Source organism: Anarhichas minor, unplaced genomic scaffold (assembly GCF_050575085.1).
Source record: "Anarhichas minor isolate MPS153535 unplaced genomic scaffold, ASM5057508v1 ptg000033l, whole genome shotgun sequence".
In the NCBI taxonomy this organism is placed as follows: domain Eukaryota; kingdom Metazoa; phylum Chordata; class Actinopteri; order Perciformes; family Anarhichadidae; genus Anarhichas; species Anarhichas minor.
Window position 1 is genome coordinate 6,062,491 of NW_027466479.1, and position 24,926 is coordinate 6,087,416.

The following is a 24,926-nucleotide window of genomic DNA, read 5'->3' on the forward strand; positions in this document are numbered from 1 at the left end:
GATCCGGTAGCAAAAGTCAAGTCACCTCGGATTATCATCTGTCGCAGGCCACTTTTTGGTCTTTGTCTGTCTACAAAACTGACTTCTATCTACACCAGGGGTCTTCAACGTTTTTCAGGCCAAGGACCCCCGAACTGATAGAGAGATGGAGCAGGGACCCCCGACTATATATATTGTATACAATTGTGTTTTATATTAAACTGGGCCTCGTGCCATGTATAAACATATATACCTCTTTTTTGTGCAGTCAATACTAAGCTATTCAAATAATACACAGGTTCATATATTCATGTTTTTATTTTAGACATGTGCAAGGTACAGTGAGTAGGGAGGCCGTGCCACTGCCATTTATAAACACACCTTGTCAGCTGATACCAATGCCAATATCAACATTGTCTGTCAATTGCATGATAATCATGCATACAAGCTATTCAAATTGATGTTTTCATTTTAAACATAAATGTGGAAATGAAAATGAGTGATGGCCTATTAGTGCCACTGCCATACATAAACATACCTGTTATCTTTCATACAATACTGAACTATTAAAATAATGGACAGATTCATGTTTAGAAGAAAAAAAAAAAATTTCTAAATTGTCTAATCAACCAAAAATGTCGTGGACCCCCTGCAGTACCTCCGCGGACCCCCTAGGGGTCGCGGACCCCCTGTTGAAGACCTCTGATCTACAGTATATGATCATCCATATGAACATCTGCAGATTAATTCCATACCTGATATCTTATGATCCACTAAAGTAAGGCACGATATGAAAATAATAATTTCAACTCTTCTTTGTTTGGGAGGAGAGAGGGAGACGCACCTGGCGGATATCTGCACTTTTCTCATTCCGTATGCGAAGTATAAGTATAATACTTGCTGGAGGCTTGCCTCGTTCGTGTTTTTTCAAACACCGTATCTTAAAGTGCTGCACCTACTGTACCAACCACAGCGCCGTAGGACAGATGTGCAGTGAACACTGAGTACTGTAGACTGTGGGGCTGCGTGCACAGCACAGAAAGAGAGCAACTTTAACTGCATCAGTCAGATAATGCCTGGAGTGGCGTAACAAACCTTGGCTATCGCCCCCACATCAGCACGATGTGACGATGTGACGTCAGATTCTCAAGTGAAGAATGTGGAAAAATATGTCAGGAGATGAGGAACTCTGGATGTATGAACCAGCTGAAGACAAGTCATGTAAGCAAACAGCTTTGTGCAGTTTTCTTTTCTCACCTGGTGCGACGGTATTGTCGGTGTGCTTGAATGTGACAGTACAGGCGTGATACACCACTGCTGGCCAAAAGGTATGTGGACACATGAAGACGGCACCCTGTTCAATGCACCATGGAATGCTGCTGTAGCAGAATACTTTGTTTAAAATGTTAACACATGCATATTAACATATTAACCTTCCCTTTTATACTGGATTGAAGGGGCCTGGACCAAAATCAGGAAAACAGGCCAGGACCATAAGTACACAAAAGGATATAGACTGGGACATCCACATATTTTGAACATATACTGTCGTGTATTTTCCCTACAAGAGATGCCTTTTTTTTTCCAATTATTATAATTTCTTTTTTATTTGCTTACTCGAGCTGTACTCATGGGGCTCGAGGTTTGATCTGAAAATATGAAAAGCTATTAAAAATGGTGGTGTTTGCGAATGTGAGGTGAGCGCAAGGCCCATTGCTGATGCGGCATGTTGATCACGGGCCTTCACAATGACCGAAAGAGATTTCACTTTTGAATGTTTAATAATTTAATGTAGAGAACTGTGTGGTATGTTGGTGCTTTGCAAACTCGGTTAATAGTTTCAGATTTCCGTCATTTTGTTTTCCAAACACCCTTTAAAAAAATAGTTCTAGATGAATCAATTATGTGTAGTCGGTCACCAACAGAAGGATGCCAAATTCTACTTTTTGCCCACACGTACAGGCCTCCTGCAGAGGTTTGTGATCGCTCCCAGCTTGCTCGTCTCTGCTGGACCCTCTGCAGACTGAACGTTCACGTGCTGTTGCACAGCTGTGAAATCTGTTGCTTTAAACTTGTCTCCCTTCCTCTCGGTCTGTCGGAAATGTTAAAGCCACCCTGAAGCGTATCGCCCTTCACACTCCTCTTCCTCAGAAAGCAAAAGGTCCTGACCGCGACCCACGAGCATCGGGGGCGGTTGATCTTAGTAAACAGAGGAAATGACCTTGAACGGTGGAGCATTGAAGCGCTCTGTAATCATAACCTTTGGCTGCCTATAGCCTACATATGCTCCAGTGCTCTGCAGAGACGGTAAAAGCTGGAGGATTTCCACGAGGGGCTCAGGAAGTGGAATCTGCCCATTCCTGCAGATTGTGGCTGTCATTCAAAAACCTTGCAACGCCAAATTTTTCCCTCATTTCAATCTTTCAAATTCAGTAGAGGGATGAAATTCTCCTCTTGTGGGTCAGAAAATGACAGTCTTTGATGTTTATACCCCTCTGTTAAACTTTTAAATACACGATGACGTTGTCGGGGAAGCTGATGTGTTTGTTAGTTCCTGAAAAGCTGCCAGTTTGGATTTATGAGCTTTTCACTCAGCGCTGACTGTATGGGATTTTACATGGTTTTGATTGAATATCAAAGTAGAGTTTTCTTCCGGCTGCACGGCGCTCCTCGGAAAATGGGCCAGTCTGGAAAGCAAACGCTCGTTTTCAAAGGAGGAGAATCCCCTTTTCTGGACTCAGATCAGTTTCGTTGTCGCAATGATATTGCGTATGATACCGATAAGGAGGTTGAATGTGTTCCTATAAAGGAGGGCGGCTCCAGTCATTAATTAGACTGTTCTTCGACTGCTGTTGAGAGCACACAGCTACCATTGAGGACACTGAGATTATGTCATCTGTAGTTCCTTTTTCTGGGAAATTGGGTGGGGGGTGGGGGGGGGGGGGGGGTGTTAGCAAACTGGTAGCGGAGTGACTCTTGTATTTTACACCCACTATATTTAAAGGAATAGCTCAGCATTTTGGTAATTACTTTTATTCGCTGGAGCCAGCAGTTGGTTAGCTTAGCTTAGCATAAATCTGCATAAATCTGAAATAAATCGCGATAAATCTGGAACACTGGAAACCCCTGTTTCCAGTGTTATATTTACTGTAGGCAATATTTATTTTCCTAGGATGGGAAAGGCATGATCCGCCCTACTCTGCCTCTGATTGGCTTACCCTGATCATTTTACCCTTACCTTAACCAATCTTAGTCCTCATGCCTAAACCTAACCAACCAACGAAGGCAACAGTACTAGCCAATCAGAGGTAGAGTAAGTCGGGTCATGAGTTTTCCATCTTGGGAACAAAAATGTAATTACTGCAGAGCCATGAGAGTGGTATTATTTCATGCTCTCAGGATTCTGAATAAGCATATTTTCGCAAACGTAAGAAAAAAGACGGATTCAGTATTTCTCACCAAGGCAACAACCTCAGGGTTTAAAAGTGAGGCCAATGCCAAAGTGTCTTTTACTTGCTTTCTCTCTAATGTCCATCAGGGGGCGACTCCTCTGGTTGTATAGAAGTCTATGAGAAAATGACTCTACTTCTCTTTTGATTTATTACCTCAGTAAACATTGTAAACATGAGTTTATGGTCTCAAGCTCCACCCGTTCCAGTCACTTTTGGTTGCAAAAAAAAAGGAATTGGCCCCGGCCGAAAGGCCAAACTCCAGGCTTCAAAATCGTCAGTCCACAAACCAATGGATGACATCACGCTGACTACGTTCACTTCTCATATAGCCTATGTTCTCATAGAAGTTGAGACTGTATTTACACCTTATATTTAACCATCTAAATCCAAGTGACTTCAAAAATAGAAGGGCATGGGTAGGGGTGGGAGCATTGAGGGGGACTTGGACCCGTGACTTCCGTATTTCTTAAATTCCGTCGAAAGCTGTGGTTGAGACTTGTTGCCTCAGCTGCAGGGCTCCTGCTGACCTTTGACCTCGCTAAAAACAGGGCATGCCTCAAAAGACACTTTCTCTTCAGCAATCAATGACACTTAAATCCTATCACTGCTGTCTCGGAAAAATAAGCTACTTCCTGCTTTGTCATGTCGAACAATAGCTACTCATACAGACATTTTGGTATCACTTTTCAAACCCCTGAAGGGTTAGTAACAAATGACTTGATTAGTGGTGAATGCATTATTGACCGATACTTCATAAATCAGATATCTGCCATTATTAGGAACAACTTTTGGTTGTCAGATTGTGAAAAATCTTTCCAATTTGAGTTTTTCATCCTTCGGCAGAACAATTGATTTAGCTCATCATTCATTAGGTAGTCCCCTCCTCTGGACCTTTGACCTCTGACCTTCTGGAGAGGAGCTGCAGGGCATTTGGACCTAAAATCATTTATTAACTATATCTTGACATTTCCAACTGCAGACGAGACAATGTATTATAGACTCATTAGCTGCATGGCTATAAGGATGCCAGCCAATCGGCCCACCACTTTGGTCCTACCATTAAACAGTCAACAATTATTGGATGGATTTTCATGATGCTTAGAACAGACCTTCATGGTCCCCAGAGGATGAATCATAATAGCTTTGCTGATCCTCTGACTTTTCTTCTAGCTGCACCATATGGTTGACCTTTGTTGTTTTGTGTGAAATGTCTCGACAGCCGTAGGATGGATTGTCATGGATTGTGGTACATACAACCATGTGCCCCTCAGAATGAACTGGAACAACTTTGCTGATTCCTTTCCTTTACTTTTCATCTAGCACCATTATTGGGTCAAAATTTGAATTTCTCTAACGCTTTGGGTGATGACCAAACACCTGCAAAAACGAATGACATTGCCATCAGCCTCAGCTGTCCTCTGCATTTCGCGCCAACTAGCAAATGTTGGCATGCTAGCACGTTAAATTAAGATGGTGATTATGGTAAACATTGCACTTGTTAGCATTGTCATTATGAGCATGTTAGCATGTTTACTTTAGCATTTAGCTCAAAGCACTGGGGTGCCTCTACAGCCCAACATAGCTAGCATGGCTGTAGATTGTTAGTCTCATAGGCTAATTGCATATTAAAGAAAGTGAGAAACTGGTGATCCGTAGCTGCAGAATTTATGGTTTATTTCCCTTAATTTGCATTTAACTGCAGTCTTGCTGTTTATTAGAAAATGAGAAAAGCATGAAATGACTCCCCAGCAAGAAGGATTTCTCACAACCCAAAAGTTGCTCGTAGCTGATCTATAAAGCATTTATTTTCTATTAATTAAAAACCATTCGTTACTGCTCATAACCCATTTGTAGTGCCTTGCGAGGAGGTGGGTACAGTAATGCCCACATGAGAGGCAGACTGTCGTCTGGTTGGTGTGCATGTGCCGGAGAAGTTGGCTCGGTAATAGCCATTATAAGGCGGTCTGCCGGAGCCCAGTCCGTGGGAGGGGTCTGCCAAACCTTTCCCTCTAATTGACCAGGGAGCAGAAGCAGCCGGGGATGCGAGCGACCACAGACCGGGAGAGAGGTACTCGGCAAACCGCATTTTTGTTTGTTTGTTGCTGCTTAATAACCGCTTATTGAGACACATTCGGTGGGATTAGATTCATTTGCGCGTCGCTAAGTGTTCTGGAGTAGCGATTCGAGAGCTCGCAGGAAAGGCAAAGTGTTAGATGGCTTCATATATTGTCATGGGAATTAATTTAAGACTTGCTTAGCTGTACTTTGTAACGCTTGCGGTGCAGAAAGATGCGTGCAGGTTTTGCTTGCGCAAATACTTAATTAAAGCGCAGATTTAAAGTGGCTTGCAGCAACAAGGCATGCGAAAAAAATTAAAGACATTTCAGGTAGTTTAAACATCTTTTTTTACTCTCTTTTTTGCGTGTTTTAGCGACAGAGGCGGACGCATGGGCTTGGCAAAACGGGAAACCCAGCCCCATGCTCAAATGGCTGATCTCGAGCTGTTTTACTTTGATCAGCCCGATCCGACGGACACATCCCTGGTTGTAAATAAGCAAAGTGTCAGCCAGATCGGCGGCGGGAAGTCGCTTCATCCCGGTGGAGGAGAGGGTTCAGCACCACGGACAGAGACCCGGAGAGCCGCGCGGCCGGAGGAGGAAACGGAAACATCTTTCACCTGCAAACACCAAGGTGGTGATGAAGATGATGATGATGTCCAGCTGATAGAGACAAGTCCACTAACATGCAGACTGAGTCAGAGCTCTTCAAGTGAACTGTGCGAGGGGGAGGAGGAGGAGGAAGAGGAGGACATCCCGGAACTTTACTTGCTGTCCGACGACGACCTCTCCTCCGACGCCTCGGTGAAGTCCGTGGATTACGGCTTCATCATCGCCGTGACGTGCCTGGTGACTGGCATCTCTTTGGTCGCCATATCCTACGTGGTCCCCAGGGACGTTCGGGTGGACCCGGACAGCGTGTCCGCCCGGGAGATGGAGCAGCTGGAGCGGGAGAAAGCCGCGGTGGGGGCCCATCTGGACCGGTGCGTCATCGCGGGACTGTGCCTGCTCACCCTCGGGGGCGTGCTGCTCTCCACCCTGCTCATGATCTCCATGTGGAAAGGGGAGATGATGAGGAGGAAGGCTTTCGCTTATTCCAAACACGCAGCGAAGTTGTACGGGTCGATCAATTTGAGAGCAGGCTCCAGCCCGACTCGGGGATCCTGCTCACATCTGTCAGCGGCTGATGAGGATTTAGAAGTGCTCAGCTGAATTTATGGACAGGACAAGCGGAAAAGACTCCGAGAAGTGTCTAGGAAATCCTGCTAATGCTGTCATAATCTGGGATGTTGCGGTGGTTTAATGCCTATTTTTATTTCTAACAGCTGAGACTGTTTTTAGATGATGTATGGACTTTTTTTATTTTTAAGATATGTTCACATTTCGTTCAAGTCTGCCTTATTACAATACTCACATGCATGTGTACACTGACAGACTTTGTGAGAGTCCTCTTTTTGAATCCAAATGCATTTTTAAAGCTCAGCTGAAGCTAATGTGAGGGTTGACAAGTTTGATTATACAGTATAGGTTCAGACCAGAAGCATGCCTGTAGTAAAACAACACAAGGGGCCTCGTTGGTGGCGTGTTGCCTCAGGTACCGGTGAGACAGAGAAATACAATCAGGAAACAGATCCAATCATTTGAAGATGCCAAAACACCAGACGGGCTTACACAACTCTGGAAAGTTATCACGGCGGTATCTATTGGTGTGCAGATTGTGATGTAACAGTAGAACAGAGTTGATGTGTTGTTGTTTTGTGTAAAAAAGGACTATAGATTTGGAAGATACCGGCTTGATTTAAAGCCTCATATTAACCTATTATTACAGAAAGAGGACCGTGGATTTTTTCCCCCATCACTAACATTGGAATAACCTCCTTCACTGCCAACATGGACAGGAGGAGCAATTACAGCCACCAACTATTTTAGTGCATGTCAGTATTGTATTAAGACTTGCACCCATACAGTTGTACAATTTATTGATTTATTTTGAAAGGTACATCATGAAATGTGCTCCCCTGAGATGTATATTTTCTTTACATTGCTGGATGGTGGTTTGCCTTACGATGATCTCTGACCCGCCGATTGGTCTATACTGCTGCTTCTGATGACGCTGCCTGTTTCAGCGGATCCACGTCCACACGCTGACTCGTGTGCCGGGAGGCCTGTGTGCAGCTGCAAGGGGAACACAAACCTGAACCAGGAGTCAGAAACAGCGCAGATGTGGTTTAGAGAAAAAAACAAAAACAACAATTGCATTAATCCTCCGAGTCGAGCGCCAAAGAATTTCTGTGTAATGTGATTGTGACGTGCTGAAGAGCGATGCTCGTGTTTGCTCAGTGAAACGCAGATACCACGGGAGGTGTAATTAGATTTTGTGGTTGAGCACCGATGTCGAGGAAGCTCAGCTCACGCCGGATATACTCGGGGGGTTCTGATTGCAGATGTTCAAAAGCATACGCAGAGGGAGACGGAGGTAGAATCAACAAGCCCCTGGGGGGGAAAGCTCTCCTGCTAATTGGTGTTGTACTTAATTGCTCGTGTGAGGCCTGTGAATCAGGGGAAAAAAGAATCCCAGAGCATTTTAAACAACTGCCTCAATCAAGCTCGCTTAGCTGCAGTACTGGAGCGAACATTGCATCGAAAGGAAGGAAGTAGGAAGTAAGAGGTAGGAAGTAATGGGTTGCCGGCTCTGACAGAAGATGCTGTGAACAAACAATCGTATCCCCCATTGCGCACGGTGTGCAGAGATCTCTGTCGTGCAACCTCTGTAATTGGAAGTGCTCATGGCCAGCAGGATCACATTATCCTCCACTCGACCTTCGCTCACTCCCGCCTCATTACTGTAATTAAATCGCCTGACCTCCCGATGAAATATTCAGTTGATTGCGATTGCTAACCGGTCCTCGTTTAGATGTCATTGAATAACAGTTTACATCGCGGGTGTCCGGTGTACTCATGGTGTTATTTCATGCCGAAGTGTCGATAATATCGCACCTCTCCTCAACCTGACTCATCCGCTTCAGTTGGCGATGTCTCACATCTGCCAGATTGGCTTTTTTCCGACAGTCATCGGAGAGATCGGCTTGCGAGCCTGTTGCATTAAGTGTGTGGGATTGGAGAGCGTGATTTAGCATTGTAAGAGCAGGAGGAGTGCCCAACATGACAGTCAGCCCTCTAACTCAAAACACAACCTGCAAGGCACTCTGGTCTATTGGGGCTATAGTCTGTGGGGATACCAGTCCTCCCAACTCTTATTAAATCAAAAATGATTCAGTCTAGAAGAGAAAATGTTACGCGATTGACATCGCGACTCTTGACATTTACTGCTGAGGGGTTAGATAATTGGAGATTTGTCTGTAACCATGCTGGAAATGTCTACTTTTGACATCATATTGTCTGTTTATGGGAATTAGAGCCAACACAATGGCCCTGGAAATAAAAGAATGACCTTTTAATAACATGAGCAGCTCTAAGGTCTATTTTTTAAGGCAACTGAAAATCAAAATCTGAGGAGATAAATCTCAACACCATTTAGTGGTAGTTGCAGTAAAGTCCATTTAATCTCACTTTATTGTGCTGGGATTTTTTTTTGTCAACTACTATTTCAAACTTTTAATCTTAACCAAAAAACGTGTGTTTTCAAATCGAAATTATTTCATATTTGTGATCAATAAGCAACAAACAAGGTTCAAATGAAAAACAAACAACCTTCAAAGTTATAAAATTATAATAGTTTAAAACTTAAAGGTGTAGAAATGTGTTGGATTTGGCGTCATCTAGCGGTGAGGTTGCAGATTGCAACCTACTAAGTGTTTGGTTTGTCCGTTCTGGGCTACTGTAGAAACATGGCTGCCTGCTTCGTGAAGAGGACCCGCCCCGTATGTAGATATGAACGGCTCATTCTAAGGTAACAAAAACATGACTCTTGTTTTCAGATGATTTTACACGACAGAAAACATATTTAAGAATACTTTATTCCATTTCTGCCAATAGATCCTCCTAAATGCTACGAACTGTTCCTTTAAAAATAAAATAACTTGGCTAACCTGCTTTGTTGCACCACCTATTCATAAATCCATCAACAAATGTGTGTGTTTAACTCCCTTCTAAGTTCTCAGCATTCCCACTATTTCAAACTAGTGATTTACCAAATCGGTTGCACCATTAAAAGTAAAAAAAAATGTCTTAGTGAGTAAAGACTTTAATTATGTGTATTCTGTTGCCTGGAAACAGTGTGAGCAGGAAGTCACTGAGCTATGGCTGACATAACTTCAAAGAAGAACAGTTTGAGGAGTAGAAGAAAAATAGATATTAGACTTACTAGCAAATCTGTTATAAAAAGTGTTATTTATACCAGCGTACAGAAGTATGAGCGTCTCAGAGTTATTCTAGAATGAGTGGGAAATATCTGAGGTTAATGTCAGTATCAATCATTTGAGGTGGTGTATCATGGTACATACATTAATATTAAACAGCATTTTGATCAATTGTCCAATCAGATTTGTCAAACTGTGTTCTCTTTCTCTCTTTGATTTAAAGAGGTTATATACTAACAGACTCTATTTTGTATTTATGTGAGTCTAACACAGCTAACGGAACTTAACTGCAGTTGAGCTGCACAGAGCCGGTGGAGACGACCCCACACATTCAAATGATGTGTTGATCTGTTGCTTGAGACGCTGCGCAGTGTGGTTCGTATTCAATCAATCAAACATTCCAGAAGTGGTCGTTGCAGACACACCTGGCGGATCTGCACTCTACTGAGTGCACTGATCTAGTTTTGGGGTATGCATCAGTCACACCTGGCAGTTAGCAGGCGTAAATATTTATTCACAATTAGGTAAGAAATAGCTTGTGTGGTGAAACTCGATGAAATGGTGTAAATCTCCAAACACACGTTGCGGAGAGCTTGCGCAATCGGTAGGATTGTGTGTTGTGTTTGTCTGCTCAGTGGTGTTTCCATGGCTACGCAATCAAACAATCCGACAGCTATTATCAGATTCTGATTCTTTCTTGCCTCGTTAAGTTCAAAGCGCAAATACAGACCTCTGGACACAGTGTGTGTCTGACTTGGGCCGATAGCGGTGTGTTCATGTGAGGCCTCGCTGTTTGAAGCTGATTGAGGAACTAAAGAAAAAAGCTGAGGTGTGGAGGAGAAGAGTGAGAGCGGCTCGTGTCTTCCACAGGCACATTATTAGTGATGTAAAGGGGCTGGGACACTGCAGCAGCTTTAATTGGTGTCTGTGTTTCTTTTGCCAGGGGACACTTGTAATGAAAAACGACACACACACACACACACACACACACACACACAAACTGCCAAAGCACCGAACAGAATCCCACGCACACGAACATACCCAATCGCTTGGGCTTGTGTGTCTTGCAAAAAAGCACTCCGCCGACAGACGGATGGATACACACTCAAACACCCTCTGCTGACTGACACACACACACACACACACACATACACATACACATACACATATACACACTCATAGCCACCGGCTCCTGCCCCCCCCCCCTTTCCTCTTCCATGAATGGAGTTAGTCAGAGTAATCATTCAGGGCAGCTGGCAGCAGGAAATGGAATTGGATTGCTGAAGGGGTCACTCGGGGTCAAGAGCTTGTTGGGTGTGGTTGTGGACACCGGGGACCAGGAAGCAGAAAAGCCTTTTTTTTTTCCATCAGCCTCTGGCAGCCACTTATTATCAGCTGTCATAACCGCTCATCACGCTGAGTGACAGAGAACTTGCACCGAACAGGAAAGCTCCATTGCACAATCTCCCATACTCCGTTCTGTTGGCTCGATAAATTAGGAGTAAGATCGTGCCTCCGCGCCCGAAATGCCTCTCTTGAACTATTGCCTTAAGTTAATGACTTATTCAATGATGATTCTCGTTACTCCCGATTGTTGCGTAGCAACGGCGGGCAGTCACAGCTCCCGAGAAGGAAGGGACTGAGCTGGGCTCGGGCTAAGGCAGCAGAGCAACGAGTTGGAAATCAAATCAACAGTCCACATCATTTATCAGCTTTATTCATTCAGCTCAGAGGTTTTAAAACCCCCCAAAAAAATCCAGCACCAACTGACATCTTCGCAGCTTTCAAGCTGTCTTTCAGGAGGTTTTCAGAGCTGAAAGCCGTTGAGGCGGATACACCTGCAGGCTGCATCTTAACCTGACACTCTTTTGGTTGTGTGTGTGTGTGTGTGGGGGGGGGGGGGGGGGGGGGAGTCATCCACCTAGAGGTGTTCCCTGATCGGTTCCAGCTTAAAAGCTGAATCGTCTTTGTTGAGCATCACCTGAACTCAGCGTATCACAGAGAGGAGACATGAAGTGTGCTGTAGCTGCAGGAATGCTCACATCCGTTCCCTCCTATCTTCCTTTTCTTTTGTTTGTGGCGATAAAGTGAACCACCTGCTGAAGGTTGAGCTGCACCCACGTACTCGTGTGCCTATTTTTTTTTTTTGCCTTCATTTTCCTGGAAGAAATGCAGAAGGGCCACCATAACCATAGAAACGGGGTCAGCCTGTTGCTGAGGAGAAATGCCACGGTGGCTCAGTGTAGGGGAGTTAAATATGCTCTTCTTTTGATTTGCCACACTAATGGCAGCTGTGGCAGACAGTGTGTGTGTGTGTGTGGGGGGGGTGACACATTCCCTCTGTTATACGGCGGTATAAAGAGGCTTTTTTTTAAGCTGCACACCTAGTTTCGAGGAGACGTGTCAAATGCTGTCACCGTTTGTCTCCAGCCAGACGTCTTTCGCAAAACGTAAGAAAAGAAAAGTCTTCCTCCGTAAACCTACGCTCTGTTCTGATCAAACATGAAGCCCGAGTCCGGATTGCTGAATAGACTACTTACAGTGGGGTTTCACTGTAGCGCAGCATTTTCAGCTATAGATTTTTTTTTTCAGGACTCTTGAGAGGAGGAAAGTGCTCACCTCCTTATCCTTCATTTTTATGGTTCTCTGAAGAGCTCTTTGTATTGTATTGACTCGGTTGTGCGTGTGGGACATGGTTGGGGCGGAGAGAAGAATATGAGCCTCATCTTGTCTTAGCATTGTTTTTTTTTGCCTTTAACAAAAAAAAAAAAAATTAACAAAGGAAATAAATACACCAACAGCCCTCGGAACAATTTCTGACTCATCTGATTTATTTGAGCTGAATCTCAGAGAAAAGCTTTTGCCATGTTTGTCTGCTAAATGGTAGAGTAGATTTAGTGAAATAAAGCAGAAGCATCACTGAACTTTTGAATTTTGTGATGGAGATTGTGTATCTTAAAACAGCAGAATGTCTCCTTTTGGTACATAACATAGCCACACCCATGATGCATCCTCCCAGATACATAATGTCACCTCCAGTGTTGATTCAAAACGTGCAGGGAAGGGGCAAGAACACCAACCAGAGCACCCATCATAAATAGAGAACATGCCAATCGCAAGTTAAGGAAATCCAAAATGAGAACGCAAAGCAGACTTGCTCTAAAGCTGCAGTTGTTACGATGTTACAAGAGACGAGGGGCGACCGTGGCTCACTGGGTTATGAGGATTGTCTGGTAACTGCAAGGGCGACGGTTCGATCCTTGACTGGGACGTGTCCTGTGTCGAAGTGTCACTGAGCAAGACACTGAACCCCTAACGGCTCTCCGGGCGCCCACTGCTGGGATGGGTCAAATGCAGAGACAAATTTCCTCCTTAACATGATCAATATAGCATAAAAAATGATACTTATTTATGCGACATTCGGACAACTTGATGAAAACTGATTTATCACAAATGTATTACTGTGACTGAGCAAAACCCTCTCTGCTGAAGGAGAGCTAACGTCTCTACGGTCAAGAATGAACTTTTTTGCACTATGAGGTGATTTTATAAAGGCTATCCATTGTGGCGGATATAAGTCATTTAAGTCATAAATAAATGACATAATATAAGTCATGTTATATCATGTTATATCATATCATGTTATATCATGTCATGTTGACATGATATAAGTCATTTAAGTCATAAATCATTACTGCAACGTGTAAACTCTACTCAGCACATGCAAAAAATGCAAACTCAGGGATTTCACTAGATGATGTTTTGCTCTAACATTCAAATTGCATGTGTGAGATGGATTCTGAGAGGATCATAATCATAAAAAATCTCTGTAACATAAAATGTCCATATGGACCCTCAGGGGCACTGCTGACGTAGATGGACTGTGTGAAGGAACGTATTAAACGGTGAAGATACTGTTGATGAATCAAAAATGGTAGAAGAAGGGAGGTGTTAATGTTTAAAGTGTTATTCATTATTTCATAGTTTAAGGATGGACCAGTTGGTCTTGTAAAAACATTGGTCCTTCAAATACAGATGCATCAAGATAACGTGTGAGCGATGTAGCCCCTCTGTGATTCCACTGGATAGATGTTTCAGCACTTTGGGGGGTGAAGTGAAGGGAGGAGGGGGAATTAATCTCACAGCAGGACAGTTTCGCATACCTTGTCTCTGATTTACGCCGCAATTTATTGCCATCCATACATCTGTATGGATGGCGGCTGCGTGAGAACATAAAAAGGTTTCTGCAGAATGCTAATCCCATTTAAATTGTTCTTATAACGCTGAATCTCGATCCTCAGAGGTCTCTGACGTCACCCTCCTGGACTCGGCGGAAGGTTTTCTCAGACAAAAGCCTCGGAACGGCTTTATTTGGAATGAGTCGATTGAGTGCAATCTGTCGGAATCAAACACTACAAGGGTGTTTTTCTTTCTCACATCGATTGTGTCTATTCTTTTTGTGCTGCTCTATCAGGATCAATACTTTTATAATTCTGGCCGAGGAGGCTGTGTGGCTTATCTTGTCATCCGATGCAACTCTGTACAGTTACCTGGAAGTTTAAAAGTGTTCCTTCTCTCTGGGGCTTTGATGCTTTCTGCTTTCTAAAAGTGCACCGCCAGGAAGCTGCATATGTTTCTAAAACTAGAATAAATAAGGTGTTTGTAATCGCCGTCTCTGTGGTTTAGCTCCATGCCTGGGAGAGGTACTTTGTTACAGAAATGTGCAAAAGAGATCTTCCAACATCATGCCCACTTCATTTTATAGAATTAGTTCACCCAAATTACCAATAAAGGTAGTTCCTCACTTTGCCCTAGTTTTACTGAGCCATGTAGGTAGTGGTGGAATTCACTCACTTCAATTCACTGTACTTTAGTAGAATTTTGAGGTGCTTGTTCTGACGTGCTATTTCAATTTTCTGCCACTTTATTCTTTAACTCGGGGGGGGGGGTTATTGTACTGGACATTTCTACTATTGATTATCACCACCTTAATGCATCAGTAACAGTAATCCACATTTTCACAGCCATATTTTCAGCCATATTTTCTCGATTAAGGAGTTTTACTTTTTATACTTTGGTATGTCATTTGGTGGTAAAGTATATTTTGGGATACCTAAAGCTAGTAAGAGTAACTTTCATTCTGTGTTGGTTTTGTGCGGTCCATGTGGAGGGCTTTTACTTGTATTGGGGTATTTTGACAGTGCAGTATTGCTACTTTAGCTTCAGTGAAGTATCTGAATATTCCTCCATTTCACTGAGATATACATCTCTGAGGTTTCTGTCTCCACAGTACGAACCGTTTTCATATGAACCACTGAAGAAATGAAAACTGTTGTCAGCTTGTTTGGGGATAAGTGTGTTTTTTCCCCCAATGAAATTCCTTTCACCTCCAGCGTATTAGGGTGAAGGCCGAAATGTCAAATACAACCAAAGCTATCTTGTTGTTTTTAATTTTTTTTTCACTCAGGTGAACCAATCTTTAGAGGTGCTCAATACGGAATTCAGAGCAAATCTATTGACTCCACACAGCTCTTCACATGGAGACGGCTGAGCCGGCGGCTTGCAGCTAACGTTGGTAACAGCGCTCACAGTGCAAACAATGGCTACAGTGCTGACAGAGATAACAGTGTTTACCTGAGGGGGAGGCGGAGGGTGGGTGCTACACTTTGGCATCAACGCTGTCGGTCGGGACACGATTCTCAGCTGTAACCGCTGTATGAGCGTAATAAAATGCCCTGCTACGTAAACAAAGCACAGAGAAGCTCTGATAACAACACACACAGAGGGCGAGTGACTTCATTCTCTGCTCAGGTAGACATTACTCCACTATATCTTTACACAGACATAGTCGTTTGCTACTATATTGATGCTCTGAATCCCGTAACCTTTAACAAGCCGCTCTCGAAATACTAATTTGTCTTTACCAAAATTTGTCTTCACAGTCTGGCAGATGTTTGCTGAACAGCGCCGCTCTGTGGAGTTCAGGATGTCAGTGACTCGTCGTGACAACATATCCATCACTGTGCTGGAGACAAACTCAAACACACCATTTGTTTTTTAATAGGAATCTCTTAATTGGTTTTTGACCGAATGCAAATACACATTACGAAGTAGAAAAAAATTATGCACACATTTCAAACACAACTCATTTTTGAATACATGTGTTTATATTTCTACTGTGGCAGAGATGGCAGTCTCCTCTAATGAAGACTTCTCAGTAGAAGTCCCGACGCAACGTTTCAGGTTGCGAATCCAGACAACAACGGTTCTTTGTTCCTGCTCAGCTTGTGCACCCAAACTCGTCTGTTCTCCGGGGTGAATTATGCCGCCTGTCATTCAAACCACATCAAACCGTGATGATTCACGTCAGTATCATGAACAAACACAAGGCAAGTGATGCAACAAAACAAAACAAAAAATACACATGCTCACAAACACCACACTCTATTTCTCTTTAACACAGTGAAAATAATGAGCCTGCACGCCGAGCGGGAGGAACTTCACAGACCTCATTCAGTTGAAGGTTCCATGCCTTTAAATCCCTTTTCCCGCTTCACTCTGACATGCATCCTCCAGCAGCAGAATCGCAAAAATACATATCTTATTTCATCCCAGTCAAGATTAATTTCTCCTCTGCATATATTAAGTATTCTCCATGATGATTTCTGTCAAGTTTATGAGGATAATTAGCTAGAGTTACTATTTTATGTCAACAAGCTATATTTTGATTTCTTTTTTTTTTGCCTCCTCCAGGAGGATCCCTCTTCCTGAAGGGTTGATTTTTGGTAGTTTTGTCATCCTAGTCTCTGACAAAGTCACTCTGCCCTGTAAAGGTTACACATGTCATGTGAGTCAGAGGAACATCCTTCCATGAAACCCATAAAATCGAAGGCTACAGGGAAACTGGGAAAAAGACACAAACAGACACACACCCATAAATAATAATGATTTTAAATAACTTTGGAAGTAACTTTATAGATCTTAGAGGGGTTGTGAGACTTTGGGAAATCTGGGCACAAGGCTTGCATCACACATGGAGAATGAGGGCTTAACATTCGATGAGTAAGCCATTACTTTTTACTTTTTAAGAGACTAAGGCCCAAATTCATTAGCAGCACCATCCACACCTTCATTAAGCATTTGTGCCTTAATTTGGTTCTAAACAGGTCTGCACATTGCAACCTTGCTGCAACTTTACTTTACTGGCAGAGAGGAGAAATCTCACATTACTTTAAAGGGAGCATATCTCAACATTTTGGGTATCTGGATTGTCTAGCAACCCACAAACTGTTAGGTGAGAAAGTCCAGTGAGGGTGGTTGTTTTTTATTAACGCTATTTTCGTTATTACAGATTTCATATTACGTTGTCCCTTTCTGCTACGTTGTTGCGTTACGTTGTTGCGTTACGTTGTTGCGTTACGTTGTTGCGTTACGTTGTTGCGTTACGTTGCTGCGTTACGTTGCTGCGTTACGTTGCTGCGTTACGTTGCTGCGTTACGTTGTTGCGTTACATTGTTGCGTTACGTTGTTGCCTAAAACATATTTTTGGTTCAGATACGTCATTATTGAACGTATCCCATGGTTGACAGAAACTTATACAATGACAACATTTTTTCTGGCAAGTTGCAGTCACAGCTTGTTCTGCAGCCCACAAAAAAGTGATTATTAATGTTTTTTAAAAATGTGAGCATGTAGCTGTGGTAATGTAGTGGTGGGCCGTCAGGGCCAGAAAAGCCTTCTCTGCTGGCCTAGACAGAATCACAAAGTTATAGCTATTTCTTTATTTAATCATTTTTCATAAAAACACTACATGTATTATAAATACTCTTTTCCCATTAGCTTATTATCTCATTGCATAGCTACTGTCTTCCTAAGTGGCGCTGCTTCCAGCACAGCTTGTTTTAAGTAGAGCTTTTATCCAATCAGATTTCACCCCTGTGCTGTCTCTAGGTAAAAAAAAAATCAGCCCGGAGGCCTTTAGAATTACAAGTGAATCCCTGTGCAGTTTAAGTGAATGGGGACGATATTGTTAATTGTCATAGTCTTCAACCAATCAGATTTTTAGTTTGATATGTTGGGCGTATTCTTTGACATGCCTACAAGTACGTCAGTATTAACGTGCGGCTTGATTGCTCAGTGGGCGTGACTGTTGTGAAACTAGCGAGCAGAACTTTGTAGTAGTAAGAGTTAAAGTAGATATGTAAGATGTTTTTTACGTGAAATTACATTTTTAGCGTTTTGGCATGTTTGGTGGTGACAATCCCAATATCTACTGCCCGACCACTGGCGTCCATGGTAATCGAGAAGGACCTCTGGCTGGAACTGAACCGCACCGATGTACTGTACAACCGTGGCATTGAACTCTTTGTAATGAAAGAAAGGAGGATGGACTTTGTCTTTAAATAGTGAACAGCAGCTTTGGTAAGTGAACTGCTCTTGCTTTACATCTGCAGTAGCTTTACTTCTGTGTTCATTTTCCTATTGTGTCGTTTTTTATGATATGGTTAATATTGTTCCCTCTGATGTGAATAATATCTGAATGGTGCCCCTGAGTGTGTGGTGGAATAGGTGTTTTAGCGCCGCAGTTTTGCTGGAATGTGCAGAGGCCTGTTGAATCGTGTTATTTGGGTTTTATGTTATTTTACCTGCACATGTTTTTTAGTCTGGAGTAGTGTGTGTGTGTGGGCGTGTTTGGTGGCGGGGCAAAGTCATCAGGTCGGTAGAGTGTTTGGGATCAAAGCACCGAGCACTTGTTTTCCCACTACAGAGACATTCAACCTTACAGATAAATTGCTAAAGATGACAAAGTGCCTGAACTCCAGTCTCGCCCCTCACAGTGAGCGTGTCCAAGCAACTCAAGGAGCTCAGTTCATTTCATTCAGCCAAGAATAGGTGAGGGCAAAATGTCGGCTGTGTCTTCTCTTTCCAGATGAATACGGCCAGTCGGCCCTTCTTTGTTAAAGCTTGTTGAAAAAAATGATGTGATCTCAATCAATTCCTTGGAAGCCATAATGGATATTATATTTACTGTTTGGGGGCTTTTTGTTCTTTTCAGCTTGGTGTTTTCTCCAACTACACGTACACACATTCACCCATACATGCCAGCATGGAAATGCACATATCTTGTTGAATTATCGTGTATTTCCGTTGAGTTTAGCCCTATAAATAAAACTTGCAGATTCATTTGAAATGTCCTTGTTTTGCCATAAATCTCTAGCCGTGACACACTTAGACACAGCGAGACAGATTCATCGAGTGAGAGTTTTGTTTGCCTTCCTCTGTCTTTTTTTTTATTCATGTTTTCTCTTTCAATTGTCTTCCTCTCACACTTTTTTCCTTTCATACCACAGACTGTATCCTCACGGTGCCTTTTCTGTCTACTGTGCTCTGCTGTTGATAAAGAATGCACCACCTGTCTGAGGTTGGATGTCATTCATTCCATGTGTTTAAACACATGCAATATTTATCAGTATTCTACATTCAGTACATTAGCATTACCGTATTGATTTTACATGTTACAATTAACAAGCAGTCCATGTTTGAGGAGATTGGCAGCCTTTTACGACCTCTGTGCTGCAGGAACTCTGCGAGATTAAAGAAGAAACACAAATGGAGTCAAAGCTTTCAGAGTTCACGAGGTTCTCAGAGGAAGATGCACTTCCAACATGTGGGTTGGTGTTTCTTCCTCAGTAGAGAAAAAGAAAAAACAACAACACTAAAGCAGCAGCTTTTTATGAGCAACGTCGTCTTTTTGATAGGAGGAAAAAAGGGTTTATGGGAAATGGGTCTTAATTTCGTGAAGTGCTTGCAGCTGCCTCAGCCAAGGTCTAATCTGTGACACAATTAATATGACAATGTGTACGTATGTACTGTGTAACCCCATACTGCCCAGCATTGTCCTTTAGGCATACAGTAGAAGAATCAGCTTTGTTGGCAGATTATCTTTTCACATACACAGAATTACAAAATGTAATCAACAAATATATTATGATATATTCTTATGGATAAAGAATAAAAAAGACTCAATTGGTCTCTCAGGGAAATTCACAAGCCACCTGGCAGTATATACAGAATGCATATAAAAATAAGAATGCAACCTTAAAGTAATGTACACATTAATGCATCAATAATATAATCCAATTTTATAATAAGCATAAATCTGAAATGGGCCATCCTGCTAGAACTTTTACCTTTGATATTTTAAGTATATTTCATTGCTAATACTTTATACTTTTGTACTTTAGGTTCATGTTCAGGTTCAACTATGACTTTAACACCAATGAGTATATTTGGACTGCAGGAATCTAATATTAAAAGCAATAGAAGAAGTCTAGTACACATTCAATCCAACACTCTTAACAAGTCAGTAACTAAACCTGTTATAATAGTGTAACATCCACATTTTAATTTGCATGAATTGTCTCTTTGCGCAGCGAATGATTTGGAGGGAAATATGCTGACAGGGGGAAGTTGTTATAAATGACTCTGCGACACTACATAAAATTTGTATTCATGATTATAAAATGGCATGGCCATGTGTGCTTCCATCAGACTCCAGTCATAAGTGCTGTGCGTCTCAGCACAGCAGACGGACACTCTGCAAGGTTCAAAGCAAATTTACCTGGTGTGTCCTGGTAAAAGAGCTTCAAACAAGGGACTTGCACCATCTTCAATGATAGCAATCAAGCAACACTGGCCATTAGTGTCACTTTTATTCACAGGGCTGGTGCCGTGTGAGAAAGTGTCTCGCCTCTGTTGATGAGTCCACAAAGGCAAACATCACCCAGCAGACTGTGTTAGCGGGGAAACTGCGTGGAAACTGCATTGGAAGTTGACATGCAGGGTGGGGTAGGAGTCCCCCCCCCCCGTCCCCCGTCCCCCCATCCCCTGGGGCAGGCTGTTGTTCTTGCGGTTTCATATCCTTTGCTTTACCGTCAGAGCATGGAAACTGATTCGCTTTGACACTCCTGATCCTCGCAGAGCTGTGTACCACCTGGTAGAAAGCAAAGCAATCTAACAAGAAGGCACTGAATCTGAATTATCATCCAAGGGAGGATATGTCATTTTCTTTTGCATGTATACTATTTGTCTGTAATTAATCACATTCATTTTTGCCTCCTGCTCTTATGTCTTTATTAAATTCTTGGCTTCTTCTCTGAAGTGCTTAACGTCCAGCTGGCTCTTGCTCTTGTGAAAAAAATAAGTGGAAGTGGAAGGCAGCCAGCCGCCCGAGATTGAGTCATATGTGTCCCGGCCTCAAGGATGGTCAAGAAGAGAGAGAGAGAGAGAGAGAGGGAAGAGGGGAGGGATGGGGATGTGTGCCATTGAGGAACGACATTACATTTTCTCAGGTCGAGGTTTTCTTTGTGTTGTACTTAGGCAGGAGTAGCTCTTCCATGGAGATTTCACATCAGAATTCATCGCCTATAGCTTTTCAGAAACTGATGAAAACGCCAGTTCAACTGCAGCCTTTGAGAAAAAAACAGAGAGAACTGCAAAGTGATGAGAGAGCAGTTTTTATTCATTTTCTGAGCTTCTGCCTCTTCTTAACTCTTAAGTGCGTCTGCACAGACACACCGAGACATTATGTTTCTCAACGGCAATCTCGTACTGCTGGCCAGTGAGCAGCGCTCTCTCTATCATGCTTCCCCCTGTGTGAGGAGGGGGAGGGGGAATGGTTCTCATTTTGTTTTTCAGGTGTCTGTGTGGGAACAAAGCTGACCTTGCTCTCGACCAATTTAGCACTCTGGTTGCTGCTGAGGTTCAGCAACATTTTGAGGTATACATGAAAAACATGCTCTGCCGCTCACACTGCTCCATGGAAGAAGGCAGTTGGGGCTTTTCCCCTCTTGTAACAGCCCTGGTGGTAACTCAATTCTTTTGTTGCACTGTGGTTTGTGATGCAATCATACATGTGTTTTTAGGCATGCTGCGATGCACAAGGGATAAAAATGTCGGTCTATCACTCAGTCCACCGCTGACTCGACTAACCGTTCCGCGGGTTGCCATGAAGTTTTGCACAGACTTTGATTATTTGAGCTTTTCCTCTGGCACCGCCATGAGGTTGGCATTTGTGGTTTTAAGTGAAATGTCTCAACAACTATGGATTGGCTTAAAATTACAGACATTCATGGTCCTCAGAGGAAGAATCCTAGATGATCTGACGTTTCCTCTTGGGCCACAAGATTGCAATTACTTTGGTTTATGACCAAATGGCGCTCCCTGTCTCCTCGTGTACATTGTGTTTACAACTAATTAGCAAATGTTAGCATGCTAGCACACGAAACTAAGATAGCGAACATGGCAAACATCCTACCTGCTAAACATCAGCATGTTAGCATTGTCCCTGTAAACATATTAGCATGCTCATGTTAGCATTTAGCTAAAAGGGCTGTTGTCAGCCTCACTGCTATTACGGCAAGTCTTTTTTTCTCGTAAGCTTTCCTCAGGAGTCTAATCTGAAAGTTTGGTGAAGAGTAATCAAGAAAGGCTTCGGTAGGCCTGTCATGTCTTTATTTTGTCACATACTATATTGCATTGTTTTGTTTTTTCGATCAGTTATTACCTAGTTAGATGTGGTAGATATTCTCTCATTAAGTCTTATAGCTTCTTACACATTTCCGTTGACTTTATTTTGAACCGCTGGAGCGGTAGGCTTTCTTTCCCTTTCAGCAATTTTCTGGCAGCCACAGTGGTTTAGAGGTGTTTGATCATTCCTCAGGAAACTCAGGAAACAAAACCAAGCCTGCCTCCTTAAACAGAATGGATCTTTCTATTGACTCTGTGATCAGAGCTGGTTGGAGCTGGAAACATCCCTGGCGGGCTGAGCAGTGCTTTTTCATCCTCACTGACTGATGAGTGTTCCACATCCCTGATCACAATCCCTGCTGTGGAGACAGCTGCTACCTGTCTGACCGGCCCATGTTCTCACTTCAAGGAGGTCAATAAAACCGCATATAGTCTCATTTAGGGTTTTCAAACACAGAGTCCAAAGTCTCCCTCTTGCCATGTTTCACCTAAAGTAGTTTTGAGATTTCAATTACTTGCAAGATAAAGGTAATAACAATTCAGCCTCTAATATGTTAATGTTTCCTGCTATCTACTGTATGTAATTCCACTTATTTGTGTTTTTCTATGCTTCAGTGCCAAGACAGAAATGCTTTGTGAACCACATTCCCGGCTGTCTGGAGCTCTTGAAATAGCTACATGGATAATAATAGGCAGTAAATCTGTACTAAAAGAGTGGTGCAGGGATGACGCATTTTGTAGGTCATACAGGAAGTTAGCATCGCACTGGTTCCCTCGACAAAAATCCAATGGGATTTTCCCATTGGATTTTGGATTAGTGGTGAAAATAAACTCTGTGGCAAACAAGCGATTATGATACATTTTGTTCAGCAAGATAATCCTCACACAGACCACTTTTATGATTTGTGAAGCGTAAATGCAATCGCCAGAAGTAAAAAACATTCAGCTATGAATGAAATACACCTACCTATCTGCCTACCTGCCGAAAAGCAGAAAACTAATATGTATGTGAAACCATTTTGTATTTTTAATGGTAAATTGAAGTTAATCACATTTTTTTGGTGTGAATATAGACATAATGTTCCCATGTATGAAAAGAAGAAGAGCAGACCAATTAATTTGTATTTTGATAATTAATGTAATTTTTCCAGTAAGGATATAGGTCAGGGGTCACTAACAGGCGGGCCGTGGTCCGAGTCCAAACCCAGATGTTGTTGTATCTGGACCCTGGACCTAAAACCGATTTGAAAATTATTACATTTTAATGGAGTGCTTCTATTTTAACCGGCACAGCTTTTACAGTGCTCGTTCACCATCACCAATTACATGTGTTGCAAATCACATAACGTGATGCTACTCAGCCAATCAAATATGCGTAATCCGATAAGATTCCCGACTCGAGTGAGATTAGGCTCGTTTAGAGCCGTTTCCGTCACTTGCATCTTTTCCAGGCAAGGAGAGAGGAAACAAGGAAATACGTTTCAAGAGAAAAGAGACGTCCTTTCCTCAGTTGCATCACGTGAAGCGACGTCTGTTTCTGATGACGCGGATCAGCTGATCACATCTGGATCAGCTATCAGTCGGCTTTAACAGCTGGAGAGACTTTTGACAAATTTGTGTCTGATCACATGATCACTGTACTTAATAATAGTAACTAATAATACTATTAACTAATTAAGACACACAGTTATCATCACTGCCAGAGTAGAGGTGTTTTCTCACTGTGTTCTGTTACCTAATAAATGGCGGACAGCCGAGCGGCTTCCAGGGTGATAAGCCAAGCCCCCTCTCCGGCGCGTAGCGCGAATGGCGCAATTCACGCGAATGGCCACAAATGGTCCTTCGCGAGTAACGCGAATGACACGATTAACGCACACCAAACACGGCGTGTGTTAGAAATTGTGCTATGGTGTCATGTTGCTGCCTTGGTTAGCCACCTCAGGTTAGCGTAGCATAGCTCCAAACAGCAACACTAAGACGCTCAGTTGCAAATGAAAGGCATTCCCAGCCATAATATGTGCAACGCTTCAAAGAATACACCCAACATGTCAAACTAAAAATCTGATTGGTTGAACAATATGACAATCAACAATATCGTCCCCATTTACTTTAATCTGCAAAGGCTTCCTAGCAGGCCTCGGGCCTCTCTCCTTACATAGAGACACAGGGGTGAAATCTGATTGGATAAAAGCTCTATTAAAACAAGCTGCACTGGAAGCAGCTCTGCAGGCTGGAAGCAGAGCAACAGAGGAAGACAGGAGCTGTGCAATGAAAAAATAAGCTAATGGGAAAAAAAATTTGAATACATGTAGTGTATTTGTGAAAAATTATTTAATTATAAAATAGCTGTCATTTTGTGATTCTGTTTAGGCCAGCAGAGAAGGCATTTTTCATGTTTCATGCATTGTCTTTACTTTCCTTTCTTATTTTACCACTTACCATTCATCATTAATTTTTTATTTTATATTTGTGCATGTAAAACATTTCTAATGTCTTGGCATTTTCTTTTCAGGCGGGAAAATGAGATGACGTAGCTGTGCCTCGTTCTGTCCGCGCAGTGTTTGTCAATAAAGTCTGTTTTTGAAGCCAGT

General features: G+C 42.7%; 1 protein-coding gene across 1 annotated transcript; it reads left to right on the plus strand.

Annotated features, from left to right (window-relative positions):
• The first annotated feature begins 5,878 nt into the window (after nucleotides 1–5,878).
• Nucleotides 5,879–7,153, plus strand: LOC142965521 (transmembrane protein 74). Its single transcript, XM_076106494.1, has one exon. It carries the CDS (start codon nucleotides 5,879–5,881, stop codon nucleotides 6,698–6,700), a length of 822 nt encoding a protein of 273 aa, XP_075962609.1. The 3' UTR covers nucleotides 6,701–7,153.
• Nucleotides 7,154–24,926: the final 17,773 nt, after the last annotated feature.